The sequence below is a fragment of the Hyaena hyaena genome, unplaced genomic scaffold, assembly GCF_003009895.1.
Source record: "Hyaena hyaena isolate Hyena2069 unplaced genomic scaffold, ASM300989v1 scaffold_371, whole genome shotgun sequence".
NCBI classification, from domain to species: Eukaryota; Metazoa; Chordata; class Mammalia; order Carnivora; family Hyaenidae; genus Hyaena; species Hyaena hyaena.
In genome coordinates, this window is record NW_024081003.1 from 1,083,815 (window position 1) to 1,101,296 (window position 17,482).

General features: G+C 39.6%; 1 protein-coding gene across 3 annotated transcripts in view; it reads left to right on the forward strand.

Annotated features, from left to right (window-relative positions):
• Positions 1-13,524: 13,524 nt before the first annotated feature.
• The window catches only part of ANK3 (ankyrin 3), a 341,189-nt gene continuing 337,231 nt past the window's right edge, over positions 13,525-17,482 (forward strand). For 2 of the 3 annotated variants that reach the window (XM_039250504.1, XM_039250503.1), the window contains exon 1: positions 13,624-13,799. In XM_039250504.1, coding sequence (XP_039106435.1) covers positions 13,686-13,799 — 114 coding nt within the window. In that variant the 5' untranslated portion in view covers positions 13,624-13,685. Of the gene's footprint in view, positions 13,800-17,482 lie in introns of all 3 variants that reach the window. The other variant, XM_039250506.1, reaches the window with a different exon arrangement.

Below are 17,482 nucleotides of genomic sequence, written 5' to 3' on the forward strand. Positions count from 1 at the left end.
ATATTACAAAATAATTACTGCAATAAGTTTAGTGAATATCCATCACCTACAGACTTTTTACTTGTGTTGGGAACTTTTAAGGTCTACTCTCTTCTCAAGTTTCAAATATATGATACACTATTATTAACTTTACTCATCATGCTATACATTATATTCCCAGAACTTATTTATCTTATAACTGGGTGTTTGTAGCTTTTGACCACCTTCACCCATTTCATCCACCCCCTCTTTGTATCTGTGACTTTAGTGTTTTTAGATTCTGCATATAAGGATGATCAAACAGTATTTGTCTTTCTCTGTCTGACTCATTACACTTAGCATAATGCCCTTAAGGTCCGTTCATGCTGTCACAAATGACAGAATTATCTTCCTTATTGTGGTTGAATAATATTCCTTCATATGTGTGTGCATGTGGAGGTGCGTGGAGGTGGATGGGTGAGTGTGTAAAATTTTTTTATATACATTTGTGTGTCCATAGACACTTAGGTTGTTTCCATATTTTGACTATTGTAAATAAAACATGGGCATACATATCTTTTCAAGAGAGTGATTTTGTTTCCTTCAGATACATACCCAGAAGTGGAATTGCTGAATCATTTGGTAATTCTGTTTTCAGTGTTTGTTGTTGTTGTTGTTGTTGTTTTCTTTTGTTGTTAAGTGTATCCTTAATCTCCTTTATCTGTTTTACCCATCACCTCCCACCCCTCTCCCCCTGACAAACACCTGTTCTCTGTACTTAAGGGTCTGTTTCTCCTTTTGTTTGTTCATTTGGGTTTTTTTAGCTTCTACATGTAAGTGAAGTTATAGTATCTGTCTTTGTCTGATTTATGTCACTTAGGTCCATCCATGTTGCCACAAATGCTAAGATCTTATTCTTGTTTATGACTAATATTTTACTGTGTATGTGTATATATATATACATATATATACCACATCTTCTTTATCTGTTCATCTCCCAGTGGGCACATAGGTCACTTCCTTATTTTGACAATTATAAATAATGCTGTAGTAAATATAGGGGTTTGTATATCTTTTTGAATTAGTGTTTTTGTTTTCTTTGGGTAATTACCCAGTAGTGGAGTCCTTGGATCATATGGTAATTCTATTTTTAATTTTTAGGGAACCTCCATACTGTTTTTTACTGTAGCAATTTACATTACCCCCAGCAATGTGCAAGGATTCCTTTTTCTTCCACATCCTCACCGACACTTGTTATTTCTTGTCTTTTGATAATAGCCATTCTGAATGTGATTATTTTCCTATTTTTAATCCATGATTTGAAATTTTTATTTCTTTTTAAAAATTTTTTTAATGTTTTATTTATTTCTGAGAAAGAGAGAGAGAGAGAGAGGGAGGGAGGCAACATGAGCAGGGGAGGGTCAGAGAGAAAGGGAGACACAGAATCTGAAGCAGGCTCCAGGCTCTGAGCTAGCTGTCAGCACAGAACCTGACATGGGGCTCTAGCCCATGAACCATGAAATCATGACCTGAGCTGAAGTCGGACGCTTAGTCGACTGAGCCACCCAGGCACCCCTGAAATTTTTAGAATATATGTTGAAGACATGAAAAATAAATAAAAATGACTTTTAAAAGGCCTAACACAGCCACAACATATAGAATTATTTGAATTTTTCAATTGCTGCTTTCTATGTAATAAGATCTATGGAGCTTTATAAAATCTCTAGAGTTACCTAAAGCTAGAGATGATCTACTTATGCAGAAGACGGGTCTTATTGCCACGCTAGTAGAACATGGCATCATAAAATGTCATAGTTACCTTAGGAGTTTTGCTTTTGCTGTTAACTTTCACAAGAACTCATAAAGGTGGGGGCAATTCTTTTCTTATGAGCATCGGGTCTTTATTTGAAAACATCACTATTGTTAAAATGACTTACAAACATTTTGGTTGGAAGCAGAACAGCATTCATATTCCTTTCTTGTAAGTCAAATATTCATGGCTTCTCGAGTCTTTAAAAAAAATCACATGGCTGCAAAGTCATAGCTGAAAATGGCATAAATATTGGATCTGTGTTAAACTACTAACCATAATTCTGTGCTTTTCTTTAACTGATCACTCCCTGACATGGTAACACATTACATGTCTGTAGTAAAGTGGTATTTCTATTTCACAAACCCTACTATTACCACTGATGGAATATAGACCTCAGCTAAATTTTACTAGATTTTAGTATCATGGCTGTGAGACAAAAAAAAAAATCTCTATATTGAAGATTTTGATGTAGATTTTATTTTCATTGACTGGACTATTGGGGCCAGTTTCCATCCAGGAAATAGTTAATACAGCGTGCAATCTGTAAGCACAAGCATGTCTATAAGGGACTATTGCAGTTTTGTGGGACCCAAATTAAATTAGATTTAAATTAAATTTTTAAAGTAGGGCAAAGTGTTGTGAAATTTCCACCTCTGCAGGACAGACCACCGATAGAAAATTTTATTGATATATGTTATTATGTATGCTGCAGGAAGGCACAAGACATGTCTGGGTGTGAAGAGCTGAATGCATGGTTTCTCAGGTGGGAGGAAACACTGGGGAAGATTCTCCACACCTCAGGATCTGTAGCGGCTCTGTGCCTACAGCACTGTTGTATACGCAGCTTTTTCCATGTCAACACCTGCTCATTAGGAAATGGACCAACACTCCCCAAGAGCTCTCAGATGGCCCGAGGTTTGTATCCCTGCCAATCTGCACTAGAATTTAATAACAACCATGAGGTGAAACTTGGGCCTTTCCTCATTGCTAATCCCCCAAACCATCTGGCCTTTCCCTTTCTCTGATTAACGGTTGAGTGTATGTGTTGGGGTGAGGGAGGAGGTTGGAGACAGAAGAGGAACCAACCCATCTTATGTTTCTTAAAGGACAATCCACTTACCATCATAGCTCTAAGTGTGTTCTTCCATTGCGTCCACATCTTTGCCAGCTAATTGTTTGAAAATCACACCATTCATTAACTATTGACAAATGTCCAAGTTTAGTTCTTGTAATGAAATAATGCCAAAAAGAAGCATGTAAGTCTATAATCATGATCTGATATTAAAACAAAAAGTTATGCATTTTCTCTTTCATTTTCTATTAGGTTTAGTAGAGTATTAGAAATACAGGAGATACTCCATAAATACTTGTTTATTCCTGTGCTTTGCTCTACAAAGGAATTGAAGTCACTATTAGTAAGAAATATATAGAATATGATAGTAAATTACAAATAGAACATTGGAACTTCCTCTGCCATGCCCCTGCCAGTGGAATAAATAGAATGCAGAAGTGAACCATATGGCTGGTGCGTTGCATAAAGAATATCGTGGTTTTGGTCCTGTTGAAGGCTCATTTGAGGGCAAATGCTCCTCAAATAGAACTGTGTATGAGATCAGTTGTTCTACTTAAAATTGCTCTCTTTCTCATACTACCAAGCACTTGTTGAGTTCGGGTGTCATAAATACATGTGTCGGATCATGCTATTTCACAAAGGTAGTGCACAACAAATATTTGTCAATGAGTGCGTTAATAAAGAACTTTGACTTGTCTGTACATAGTATAGAAAACACCCATAGTAATGTCTTTCCATGACTCAAATGACAGTTACTATGTTCAAATACAAAGAGTAGATTCTTTTGCAAATATACACAAAGTCCCACACATACGTATGTACATGTATATACACATAAACATTCCAAGCGTCAGGTTTGGATACTAGTGTCCATTCACTCTTTTTTTTTTTTTTTTTTTTTTTTCCAGAAACCCTCAGAACAATATGTTGCCAGTTTTGGAAGAGGGATCAGCAAACTATGGGCCTTGGGCCAAATCCGACATTGTTTTCAAATTACCTGCAAGCTAATGATATTTACAGTTTAAATCATTGAAAACAAATCAGAAGAAGAATAATACTTGATGACACGTGAAAATTATGTGAAATTCCAATTGCAGTATCTATAAATAAAGTTTTTTGGATCCTGGCCACATTCACTGATATATATGTGGTCTCTGGCTGCTTTTTGCATTACAGTGGCAAAGCTGAGTAACTACAGCAGAGACCATCTGGTGTACAGAGCCCAAAATACTTACTCTCTGACCTTTTACAAAAATGTTTGCCGACCCCTACTTTAGAAAATACAAAAAACAAGTAGGATGAAATCTGCCTGAATGAAATCACACCTCATAGTATTTGGAAAGATATATCCTCTACTCCACCATTGTTTTAAAAAAGAATAATTGGAAAAGAGTAAGAAAATTGTTTTCAACTTTTATCTTTTTTTAAAGGCCTCATGACTTACTCTTTCCAGGCATATAACTTTATATCCCAAACAGAATATTTTGAATAGTCAAGAATTTGAATTTCAATTCTCTAAAAATTGAAATCCAGTTGGCATGACAGTATTCTATTAGTTTCAGGTGTGCTACATACTGATTCGACTGTTACAGCTGGGTTTGAACTGCATTGGTCTGCTCACATACATACTTATTTTAAAGAAATATAGTGCAGTACTGCAAATATATTTTTTCTTCCTCCTGATAACAGTTTTCTTTTCTCTAGCTTATTTCATTGTAAGATACAATATATAATACATATACAAAATATGTGTTAATCAACTGTTTATATGTTCGGTAAAGCTTCCAGTCAATAGTAAGTAGGCTGTTAGCAGTTAAGTTTTTAAGGAGTCAAAAGTTAATTGTGCAGCGGGTTGGTGCCCCAAACCCCCATGTTGTAAATACATCGCAAAGTGCTCATAAATCTAGTTACCACCTGTTACCATACAAAGTTATTACAGTGCTCGCTTCGGCAGCACATATACAAAGTTATTACAATTGATTATAATTATGTACATTATATAATTGATTATAGTTCCTATGATGTACTTTTCATCACCATGACTTATTTATCTTATAACTGGAAGTTTGTACCTCTTAACCCCTTCATCTGTTTTTCCCATCCCCACACACTTCTCTCCTTTGGCAACTACAAGTTCTCTGTATTTATGAATCTATTTCTGTTTTTTCTTTTTTTCAAAGGTTACTAACCCTTGTGATTATATCCAAGCATGATATAATAGAAGGGCAGGTAAAAGGTACAAGTTTACAGAACATACAACAGAAAGTTTAATTAGTCCAATTTATAATTGGCCTTTTGAAGCAACCTAAGAGGGAAAACTTACTAAGACTTCCCAATTAAGGTAGGAAGAGGCAGATCCTAAATGCACTTGGAGACCTTGTGGAATGCCTTGTGTTTACGTGTATTGTTTTGTCTTCTGTGGTGATTATATTGTGTCATAAACATTAGCAATCAAAACATACCAGCAAGAAGTAGATACCATTATTTTCATTTTACAAGAGGAAAGGGCTATAAAGTTTGCATGTAGCTCTTTTCTAGAGCATTAAGTCAGTATCAAATCCAAGAAAATAGACCGTTCTTTTTTTTTTTTTTTTTGGTCAGATGGAAATCACTGCATGATTTATATGATACAATGTATAGTGAATTATTACCTGAGTAATATTATAGTGTGAATATTTCACTGATTTCCTTCCCAGCCTCTGGCACAGTGCTTAGTCGTCATTATTATACTACCCTTAGCCACTATAGATGACCTCATGAGTCAACTAAAAACTTTCTAAAAATAAGAATACTTGCTTTCTTTTGAAAAAAAATTTTTTAATTTATTTATTTTGACAGAGGGCATGAGTGGGCATGGAGAGACAGAGAGAGGGGAAGGGAGAGAATCCCAAGCATGCTTCACAATATCAGTGCAGAGCCGGATGTGGGGCTCGAGCATACAAACCGTGAGATTATGACCTGAGCCAAAACCGAGAGTCAGACACTTAACTGAGTCACCCAGGTGCCCCCAAGAACTTTTGCTTTCTTATGTGCCACTCTATCCCTCATATACAGTGTTAGCAAGTGATCATTGAGTAGGCCATCAGGTTCCTGAATTTATTAATCCTGTCTCCTTCATACTTTTGACTTTTAGCTTCCTCTTAAAAGAAATGTTTTAAAAGTGGACTTACTTTCCTTATATCTCGTCCAGAACACACCAGCAGAAGAGCACATAAGTCAACCATTATGTCCTTCCTATAATTGTATTTTGACATCACAGAGTAAGTATTCTGGGAGAAAGACTTTAGAGTTCCTTTCCTTCTGGAGATTCAGGAGTAAGGACTGAGGAAGGATAAGGGACTTCTCTAAGGTCTCATAGCCATATGTAGCGAGGTTGGGGTAAGAGCTGTTTGGCCTTGCTTGCTTGAACTGTCTTTCCATTGGGCCACTTCAAATGTGATTGCTCTATAAACATTAAATAACAAGTTTAGTGAAATACCTAAAGAATATCCTTTCATAAAATATGTTGGTGATGAAACAATGAGATTTATCTCCACAAGATGCATAGGAAAGTTTATTCTATTACTTAGTGGACATGTGCCATCCCTGTTATTGGAATAGTTATTCAACTGTTAGTTAAGAAAAGGTGATGGAAGCTGCAAGTATCCAGGTAGTTCAGGAGAGAAGTGATATAAAAGCATCTATTGTTTATCTTTAGTAATAGCTATCTCTGAAGTGAGCACATTACTTGAGAAAATATTCACGTTCACCATCCGCCACTGAAATCAGTGTCCTAGTTTAGGCATGTGGGGGAATCCCTACCCTAATGCAGTAGAAGACTCAACTCAACTGTCTCCTCACCATCTTCATTTATTTTTTCCTGGGGAATCAAAAATAGAAAGAGGCAGAGTCCATGAACAGTTGTTCCCACCTAGTCACTTTCAATTTGGTCACACACTTTATTTTCTTCATAACACTTGCAACTCTCTGAAATGATCTTCTTCATGTATCTGTTTGCTTGGTTACTCCCCCTGTCCCATACCCACAAGAATGGAAGTTGCAGAGCAGGGGGGTCTCCTCTGTCTTACTCACCACTGGCATCACCAGCACCTGTAACAGCGCCTGGACCATAAAGGGAATTCCACATGATATGTTCAGTGCATGAGCAGTTGGCTGAGTAACTAGAGTGTACAGGACCAGACTGTGAAACTGTGAGCTCTGTGGCTGGTAAAGAGGGAGTTCATTCCTGACTGAGTAGCAGTCTTCAGGGTGCTGATCTCTTTGCTCTGTTTTATATGCCCCTCTGCTTCTACAGCATCCATACACGCTTTGTGATTGCTGGTTGGCTTATCTCTTTTCTCCCATCGATTACTTGAGGGCAGGAATCAAGTTGTAGTCACCTATATGTCCCAGGTGCTAAACACGTGACCAACAGGGTGAATGGGCAAGTCCGTGAACCCCTGAATTGTTCTTTTAGAACAAGTGCCTGAGAACGTACTACCTTTTTGTGCTTCACCTTTTCAAATAGAAAGCATAATGACTGAGTGCTGAGTGTCTTCTAATGCTTGTTTGGAGAAATATCTGTCTTTGGGAAGATTATTTCTGGCAAATAAGGCCCTCTTTTTCTTAATGTACACTCTATATAGATGATCACAATAGTATGAGACACACATATATTTTCAAATTTCTAATAGCCACATTTAAAGATCTTTTTAAAAAGTTAAATTTGTTTTAATATGTTTTAACTGAACATATCCAAAATAGTCTTATTTCAACATGACTTAATATATACAATTATTAGTGAGGTATTTTATATTGCTTTTTTCTTGAAATCCATTTATTTTATATCTTAATTTGGATGCTAAATTATTGGAAACACTTGATCTGTATTTTTCAAATAAAATTTATAGTTGTAAAAGTAGATTCCCAAATCCATGTTGTTCTAGACACACTTAAATGTGTTCCAGTATATGAATTGAATATGTCTTTTTAAATGTTTATTTATTTTGAGAGAGACAGAGACAGAGTGCAAGCAGGGGAGGGGCAGAGTCTGAAACAGGCTTTAGGCTCTGAGCTGTCAGCACAGAGCCCAAAGTGGGGCTGAAACTCAGGGACCATGAGATCATGACCTGAGCTGAAATTGGATGCTTAACTGACTGAGCCACCCAGGCACTGCCGAATTGAATATGTTTTTAAATTTAAAATTTAAATTCTAGACACACTAGTCATATTTCAGTGCCCAATAGCCAAATCTGGCTAGTGGCTACTATATTGGCCAACACAGATTACAAACTCCTCTCAAATATACCTTTCCTATACATATGCTTTTATTTCCAAATACCCACAACCTTCTTTCACTTCAGGTCGGTCGTATCAGTTTGGATTCATGAGACAATGGCTTCAAAGTTCTTTGGTCCAGCTAGCTCCTTCCATAAGAAAAGAGTCCCAGAGAGGAAGTGGCTTGTTCGATACATTTCATTCGCCTATGCTCCTTGGTGCTGGCTTCCCACTCCATGCTCTGCCAGGCACTACCCTTCTACTCCTTCAGGTCAGATGGAGACCGGGGATGTGCCTGTGGGGGTCTTCCATGTAGCATGAGGTATCCCCGCTGCTGGCCAGTGTGGCTGTGGTGTAAAAACCTTGGGGTAGTCTTCCCCATGTGCCTATCTCTGCTGCACCTGTGAGGTGACAGAAGCAGCTGGCAGCTTGAGCCAGCTGGCTCTCCAGCACTGAGGTCAGGCCAGTTAGTTGGACAGTCTTCTCCAGGGACAGAGGGCAGACTGAACACTAAGACAGATGGGCCTGAGGCCAGTGCTCATTTATCTGAAGGTGCCACCCCTACAAGGGTGTGGGAATGACCTCCAGTCTTTCAGTGTTGTCCAGCTGTTTTTTTATTTTTATTTTTATTTTTTTAGCCTATTATATGTCTCATCTGAAAATGAAGAATACGTGACAAATTGTTGAGTATTTCCCAGGGGGCTTTTTTGTCATTTATAACCATTGACAGGTTTAGTGCTTGTTTTCTTTCTTGTTCCCCACATTGTTCAGAACCTGCTCCAGGTCTCTTGACATCATCTTTATCTAGGATGCCAAAGTTAATAAAATGACGATGGATCCATTTTTCTTGTGAAGGAAAATATTTTGACTCTCATGGTGAGGCTGCTCTGTTCCCGAGGAAGCTGCAGTGGGTGCAGCATGAAATAGTTTTCCTCCCATCAAAACACACTGCTCATTACCAAGAGCAGAAGGTGAGGTTGGGAAGCATCCCCGGCAGATGAGAACTATTTCTCTTCTTTTCTTTTTTCTTTTCTTTTCTCTTTTCTTTCTTTTCTGTTTTCCTTCCTTCCTTTCCTTCCTTTCTTTCCTTCCTTTGCTTCCTTTCTTTCCTTCCTTCCTTCCTTCCTTCTCTTCCTTCCTTCCTTCTTCCCTTCCCTTCCCTTCCCTTCCCTTCCCTTCCCTTCCCTTCCCTTCCCTTCCCTTCCCTTCCCTTCCCTTCCCTTCCCTTCCCTTTCCTTTCCTTTCCTTTCCTTTCCTTTCCTTTCCTTTCCTTTCCTCTTTCTTTCTTTCTTTCTTTCTTTCTTTCTTTCTTTCTTTCTTTCTTTCTTTCTTTCTTTCTTTCTTTCTTTCTTTCTTTTCTTTCTCTTCCCCATCCTCCATTTTTCTGTATGCTCCCCTCCTGCACTTCTCTACATCACTAGGTAATATTTTTTCAAAATGCACAGTTATTGTAACTTCAAAATGACCAAGAGACAGTATCCCCCTCATGGAAATCATATACACTCTTTTTGTGTCAACCCAGTTCAACAATGTAGAGACGCATATAGAATCACACCCAAGGGGAGTCAAATTATTAATTGGCTGAAGTAATAGTCAAAGTTTGTCTCAAAATCCTGGCAAGATGTATGCCTCAATTGTGAAGAAAAAATTCCCTTGCTGGTATCTAAAGCCTGTAAAACATCCTAATGAGCTGACTTGGTTTTGTTTCAGTGGGACAGTTAGTCACAAACTTGTGATTCCTGGATTAGAAATTACCCAAGGTACAAATTTTACTCTAGCCATGAGAAATCCAACTAAAAAGGAATTTTAATATTTTGAACTAGTTTTATGCTGTAATGCACAGATAGGAAGTACTGTAAATGAAACTTGTCATTTCTGGTAAGAAATCAGTAATTATTTTGGACAAAACCCAAAGGAAAGTTTTATTAGGAGTCACTTCTGGACATAAATTCTGGTAACTAAGATCCAGGAAAGGAAAAGACCAGAACTTCTCCTTGCTGTGATTTGCTGGTTTTCAAATTTGCTCACCCAGGATGCTTCTGCAGGAAGGGCAGAAGGTAGAGCTGGGCTCCAAGATACCATTCCTTCAATTCAGCCAAGTGGCTCCACTGTTATGTTTGTTATAATTGCCTTTCCTATAGGACACCTTCAAAGAATGATTTCTGTGGCTAGCAAGGTTGGAACATCACTCTTATTTTATTGTAGAAAGGATGCTTTAGGAATCCCTATACCTGGGACTTTTCTATAACCTGAACAGATTCCCCTCCTTCCTTCCTTGGAGAGGAGTGGCTAAAGTATAGCTTTTCTTTAACTTTCAACAGCTTTGATATTCCATGCCCGGGCCATCCCCATCCTGTCTAGTACACTCTCATGGCCAATGTCAGGCAGCAGGATTGGAGAAGTTAACCTATATATGCAGGTGATAATTAAACCACCTGAACCTTGCATCATTGTTTCAGATGGGGGGACTTGCTCTAATGCTATTTCTGCATCTCATTCTTGGGGTCAGAGACCTGCCTCTCTGCTCAGAGACACACTCTTGTACCGGCGGCACCATTCTTCTACTTTGAGGATTCATACTAATTCTGTAATCTTGCAGAAGAGAGCAAACTCTTCAGACTTAAGTGGAAAAGTTTTATGACTCTGCAATCGGAGAATAAAGTTTTTAACAGTTCTTTCCATGTTTCATTTTTAGCTCTTATAAGGGCTTGCTTTCTAGAATTATTGACAGAACTGTCAAATCACTTCAGGAGGAAAAATACCTAGTATTTGTGGGTACTTTGGGTAAATGTCTTTGTATCAAGAGTAAGTATACAAGAAGCTGGGGAGTTACCTGTCAGGGCGTAGGCTGGGTCGGGAGAAAGGAACTAAGACTTTAGTAGTATAACCATCAAAATCTCAGACCTGCAGGGTCACTTCCTTCACAGTGTTGCTGTTTAAAGTTCTTCTGCTTTATATATTTATTTGTTGTTTTAATATTTGTTTATTTTTGAGAGGCAGAGTCACAGAGCACAAACAGGGGAGGGGTAGAGAGGCACAGAATCTGAAGCAGGCTCAGACTCTGAGCTGTCAGTATGGAGCCCAATGCAGGGCTCAAACTCATGAACAGTGAGATCATGACCTTAGCCGAAGCTAGACGCTTAACCAACTGAGCCACCCAGGTGCCCCAAAAGTTCTTCTGGATTAGAAATGGAGGACACAACCCTGCATTTTCTGTAAGATTGGAAATCTAAACAGGCCAAGCCTTAGAATTTATTTTTGATGGGTCCACCACTTACGGAAATACTCCAAAATCCAATATAAAAAAAATTTATATTTTGGTGACATATAGGTTGTGATGGACTCTTAACTTTGGGATAATTTGGGGGAAACAAATGATTATTCTAGAGAAAATGTTTTGAGAAATACCTGTGGCTGTTTGTTTTCCTACTTTCCAACTATGCTTTGGCTGTTAGAGATCAATGGGAAAGTGTAGGTTTGCCAGCCTCAGACAACGAGGTTACTCTGATCAAGGATACTTATAAATATATTTTAAAGTATAGCGTCTTCAAAGAAATTTAAAAAAAGGTCCAGGAGCCAATGGGATACCAGCCAGTTCTTTAGCTGGCTGTTCCCTTCAACTTGCTGAAAATAAGGAAAGGAAATCGTATGAATGTTTCTCAAAAGTACAAGGTAATTTACATAGGAAGAGACTATACAAAAGTTTTAATATGTTACAATAAAAAATTCTTCTGGTAGAAAAACACTTATTTTTATTACTAAGATCCCATATGGCTTATTGCCTTTGGAGCTGAGTCACCTTTACTTCCCCTCCTTTTTCTCCTACTTTTTGCGGGATGATGGTTTGATAGGCGATAGAGAACGTTTCCCGGACTCTTCCTTGCTGAAGATGATCTGTGGGGAAGAGCACATGAGCATCAGCATGTGCAGCAGGCCCTTGGAAACTATTTGGCCTGCGTGGTTTTTAGGTGGTTCACGCTGAGGCCCGAGAGGAGTGTGCATCCACTGGCAGCAGGACTGGAGAGCCATGGGCTCGACATCTTCCCCTTCCCACTGCCTGTCACTGCCCGGCAGAGGGTAAAGCCCCCTGCAAGGGGACAGGGAAGAAGATCTGTGATCTCCGAACCAGAAATGTAGTGGACGGATGTTTTCAGGAGCTGCCACTGGGGGTTCTTTACAAAGCACACGAAACAGCCCCAGAGAAGCCAACCAGCTCTCCATGTGGCGCCTTTGGACGTCTTGCTTCAGCCTTCGTACACGTTAGCCATCATTCCTGCAAAGCCAAGTGCACTGGTCTCCAAAGTTATGGATTTTTTTGTATTGGAAGAAACACATGGACTTACAGCATAGGAAGCACACATATGAAGTCTTTTCAACAGAATATTGGGGTTTTTTCCTGCTTTACCTAGTGAATTTAGGACTTCTTACCAGGGCCCAAGTGTTTTAGGTGCAGTCTAGCCATTTCTTGCTAATGCTGTGTGAATACCACGTGTGTATAAACGGCTCCTGACTTAGTACGTTTCTTCCAGTGTGTGCCTCCTGACAGAAGCCACCCAGCCACCCCGCTGCTGCTGCTCTGCTTCATATCATGAATATTCAGAGGCTGCAGTCATTGAGGACTCAGGTGGCAAAAATAGTAAGGTGATTGAAGCAAACCCTGACATGAAACCCAGGGCTGCGTTTCAGTGTCTCTGCAACTTTGATTGCTGCACCCATCCTCCGACCCGTGGACCACATGAGAGGAGAGTCCTGGGGAACTCCTATGAATTGGGCATCTGTTCCATACACCAACATGCTCACGTCTTTCTGTATGATGTGTTGTAATCAGCATGTTGTTTTTAAAAGACAACAGGCCCCTCTGTAGTCCTCTCCCACAAAATGCATTTAGGCTGATAGTTCAGCATAAAGGACGCACTGTTGAGGCCGGCAATGCCTGCATTGTTTTCCCTGTAATGCAGTCAGGGTCTCCACAGCAAAATTTAGTGTGTTTTGTGAAATCTTATTTTATATATTTTGTCAGCAGCAGCAGTTAAACTAAAGGAGGAACAGCTCCATTCTATTACGGGTTAAATTATGCTCTGTGCAGAACTAGTGGTGATGTATAAATTGCAGCCCTGTCTTTTTTCCGAAGGATTCTAAAATAGGTTTTCCGAATTAGTGCTGGATTTTCGCTCCTGCATGTGTGGTGACTCTGGATTTTTTCCCTTCAGAGAACCATCCTTTGCAGCATTCCCCCTTCCGAGGAATCACTTAGACACTTCCAGCTGGTGGCAGGGGATATAGCCATAATACAGCTTCCTCTGTCCCAGCTGTCTTTTTCACTACGATAAATGCATTACGATGGCTGCACTCTCGTGTGAAGGTTCAGGTAAAGGAAGGTGTAGGATGAAGTCTGGAAGCCTTCTGTTGGGTTTTTAAAAGCTTCAGCTTTGACAGCATCGCTGCATTTTGAATGTCTTCCTGCTCCTGGTCAAAGGTTTCTCTCCAGTGATTGCAATGCTACTGTAAGCCTGGTTAAAGGTGCCTGAGGATAACACCTTATACAAGGAAGCCCTGCGTGCTTGAGAAGAGCTTTTTCAATGCATTATGGCTCATGCAGCCTCACAATTAAAGAAAAACAGGGATTTAGAAATCAATGCTGAAGAGGAGACTGAGAAGAAAAGGAAACACCGCAAACGGTCCCGGGATCGGAAGAAAAAGGTAGTTGTATACGCCAGAGCATATATCTTGCCTGGATTCTTTTTGTTTTAATCTCCTCCTGGCGTCTGTTAGAAGCATTAAGGGCTATTTTTACGTGCTGTGTAGGGTATGAATTGGGAACAGATGATAACACCCAGGGGCCAACCATGGCCAGGGGGTGGGCTAGGCAGGGGGAGATTTTGTCCTGTGTGGGGTGATTGCAGTGCTGATGCGGAAGGTGTGCCTGCACTTGACACAGGCAGGGGCATGTTGCCATGACACAGAAAGGTGTTGCAAGGGAGTTCTAAGTAGTTTCTTCCCAGCCCTGTCAAGGTTAAATGGGCTGCGGTGACTTAGGTCTGAGGGAGAGGCCGGTGAGCCGGTCTTTGTACTTGTTGGAGGTCTGGCTCGTGGAAAAGGAGCTTTTGTGCTAGAACTACTGTCACATGTGTGCGTTTCTCAGGCACATCTGTGACCTTAAAGACGTAGCAGAAAAGTCATTTCCTGCTTTGCTTTCTCCCCCTTTCTTTCTCTCCTTTTGCCTCTTATTCTCTAAGGTGCTTTTAGTTAGGTTGTGCGATAGAAACAAGCTGCCAGAAATGACTTTCTTTTGTTAAATGAAGCTACACTCACAGAGGTTTATTTTCCTCTGCTGGGTGAGAGGGATTATCCTGAACGCAGAATTCCCATGGCAGGGCAGGGACGCAGCCTTCACCACTGATTGCTTCTGATTAAAGCATGGGCATTGATCATTCCCAACTGATCTTCTACGGCAGGGGGAAGAGAGGAGGAATATTCTAGGTCAGTGGTGTTTTATTACAGCCGGAGAGTACTTACTGATTGTTTGGTGGCTGTGCCCTTAAATATGACTCCTACGTACCCGCCGGGGAGTGAGGGCCCAAAGCACTTTTCCTCCACAGCAATTAATAAAAATTGACTAAAACTCTGTGATCTGAATATGCAAGTCAGGTCATAAAGCATTTTTATGTCTCTTTGTGAGAATTCCTTAGGGAAAGATAATCTTAATTTGCTCTGAGCAGTGATGCATGTGCCTTCTAAATGACATGCAGATTTCATCCACCACATGTACCTCTCTTCAGGGCTGATCGCGAACATTTTTGGTGCCTTTGCCATTTTCTTTAGAGTTAAGATCTGTGAAAGAAGCCTCTCTGCCTTTTGTTACATGGCAGACTTTATGAGACTGAGTTTGGAGGGGTACAGTCACTTTGCTGCAGGATGTCAAATATAGATGGTTCCTACTTCAGTATTCTTGTAAATAAACTTCTTGAATAGATTTTCACAAAAGTACAAAGTCAGGTTAGGAAATTCTGGGCAGGCATATTTCAGAGCCTTGCACAGCAGAGTTGTGGGATTGCCATCTTGTGCTAGGTTCTGGTCTGATTGCACTGTTTGAGGATCGTCTATGGGCAGGTCACTACAGAGCGCCCCTCTCACCACGTCTTCGCCCACTCCCACCATGATAACCTGGCTTCTAAGAAACATGAGGAAAGAAGGTACATATATTTGTATAAAGATACAGTCACACCATTGCTGTTAATACTCTGTATAAGACTTGTCAGCCAAGCCAGGCTTATGCACCACAGTTTCCTGTAGTGATGACAGGCCGCTGCCTTGGGGCCTGGGCCCCTGTTTGACTTGGAAGCAAAATAGGGAAGGCATGAGGCAAAAGGAGCTTCTGGACTCACTGAACTGAAGCAAATGCTTTGTGGACCAAAGTGCTTTGTTATGAGTACAACAGAGTCTGTCCAATGTAAATCTCTTAGCAACCAGGAGGGAACATGGAGAAATATCAATATCGCTATGTCAGTGTGCAAGCAGATTTAAATGTTTTGCTCTCAGGACAGTCACAGAGTTGATCCAGAAAGCGGCTTGTGGATAACACTTTCCTTGCCATTGTACAGTTAATTCATGACACAGTAAAATATGTATATTCCCTATCAAAGATATGTGTATTTCAGGAGATTTAATATTCACAGTCCAGAGATTTCAGGGACTACTTTCAAAGTACAAAGTCAAGATTAGATTACTCTCAAGACATAATCCAGATTCTTTTTCAGTCGTATAGCATATATACCACTTACTCTCTACAAAGTGAATTGTTTTGACGTAGAGTTTCTTTTTCCTACCTTTTCCTAAGATCCTGATGAAGGCTAGTGGGTTACTTTGCTCCATGTTGTACGTCCCATATTCACTGGAAAAGCTGCTTTTATGTACTTTGTGGGTTATCATGGGGTTCATTGCTCTTGCTTATATGTACAAATATGCTCTAGGATCTTTTATTTACACGAAAGTAATAGAGAGTAATCTCATAAAATCACAAAATAGAAAAGCTTCAGATAAACATAAAGAATATCTATTTTGAATAATAAGGAATTTGATTCATGATAATTCAGGTTTAAACAAGCCCAAGATGAGCCTTTCCTGATATCTATATGACATAGCATCATACAGTATTATAATCAAGTCATGATACATTTATAAAATTAACATTAGATTCACATTTCATCAGTTTTTAAAAAATCCATGATTGCACATTTGGACGGTCACAAATGTTGATAACCGTGAATAAATGATTAGCAATCAAAAAAATAGGAAACTTCTAGGAATTTATAATTACTTGAAATTTAATAATGGTGTGTTTTATCCTTGTCACAGCAACATTAGTGTCAAGAAAAAGAAAACCTTCCTATTTACTAAAACGAAATGCTTCTAGGTGGACAAACCTTTAATCTTTTTATCCCAGTTTTTCTGACTTGAAGCAAATACAAAGCAACTTTCCCTGAGTATTTTGTTTAAAAGTGTCTTTCACTGCATTTACCAGTCTCCTTTATGCACATTTTCCCATTACTCTTCCCTGAGAGATTTTCCCTTCACTCTCCTCTTCTCCCAATGGGCTGCTAATGCTGGCAGTGAATGGGTGGCGTGCCAAAGGTAGACAGAGTGCCTTTGGGAGGGGCAATATTGGATCCATGCCTCAACTGAGAAAGTTGCAGAGAAGAACTCTTTATATTCCCTGCACTGAGCAAGGCCCTGGCCATGGGTGGTTGTCAGTGGATGACCCCAGCTACCATGAACTCATGAGGGTAGAAGTCATGAATGCTCTCAGGGCCGCACTTCCCTTGTTTCCTCTGGCCTCTGGTGCCACGTTACCTGGATATTTTGCTTTCCCTCCATGTAAACTATAAGATACATTTCAATAATGAAGGGTATTAGGAGAAGTAACCTTAACTTATTCAATAAATTTTTAAATATTTACAAATGTGCTTGTATATATTTATCATGTCCTATCAAAAATGTTTGAGGTGATCTAAGCACATGTATACTAAAAAAAGAAAGATTTATATCTATCACTGACACAGGATATATTGGGGTAAAGGAATGGTTAATTTTATGATTAATATCTTTTCTAATTGTTGACGTCAGACTCACACAGCTATTCAGTGGCAGAGCAGGAATGAATATTTATTGCTTCATTTTTGCATTCATGAATTCATTCAGCAAACATTTACTGAGTGACTTCTGTGGATCAGGCATTGCATTCAGTGTTGGAGGCAAAGCCACAGGAGGCAGAGTGGCAACAGTACAGTGACTCCCTGCAGAGAGAGGAGACCACTAATCACCCTTCCTAACGTATAGAAAGGGAGCCACAGGAGCCCACTGTAAGACTCCCAGTTTAACTAGAA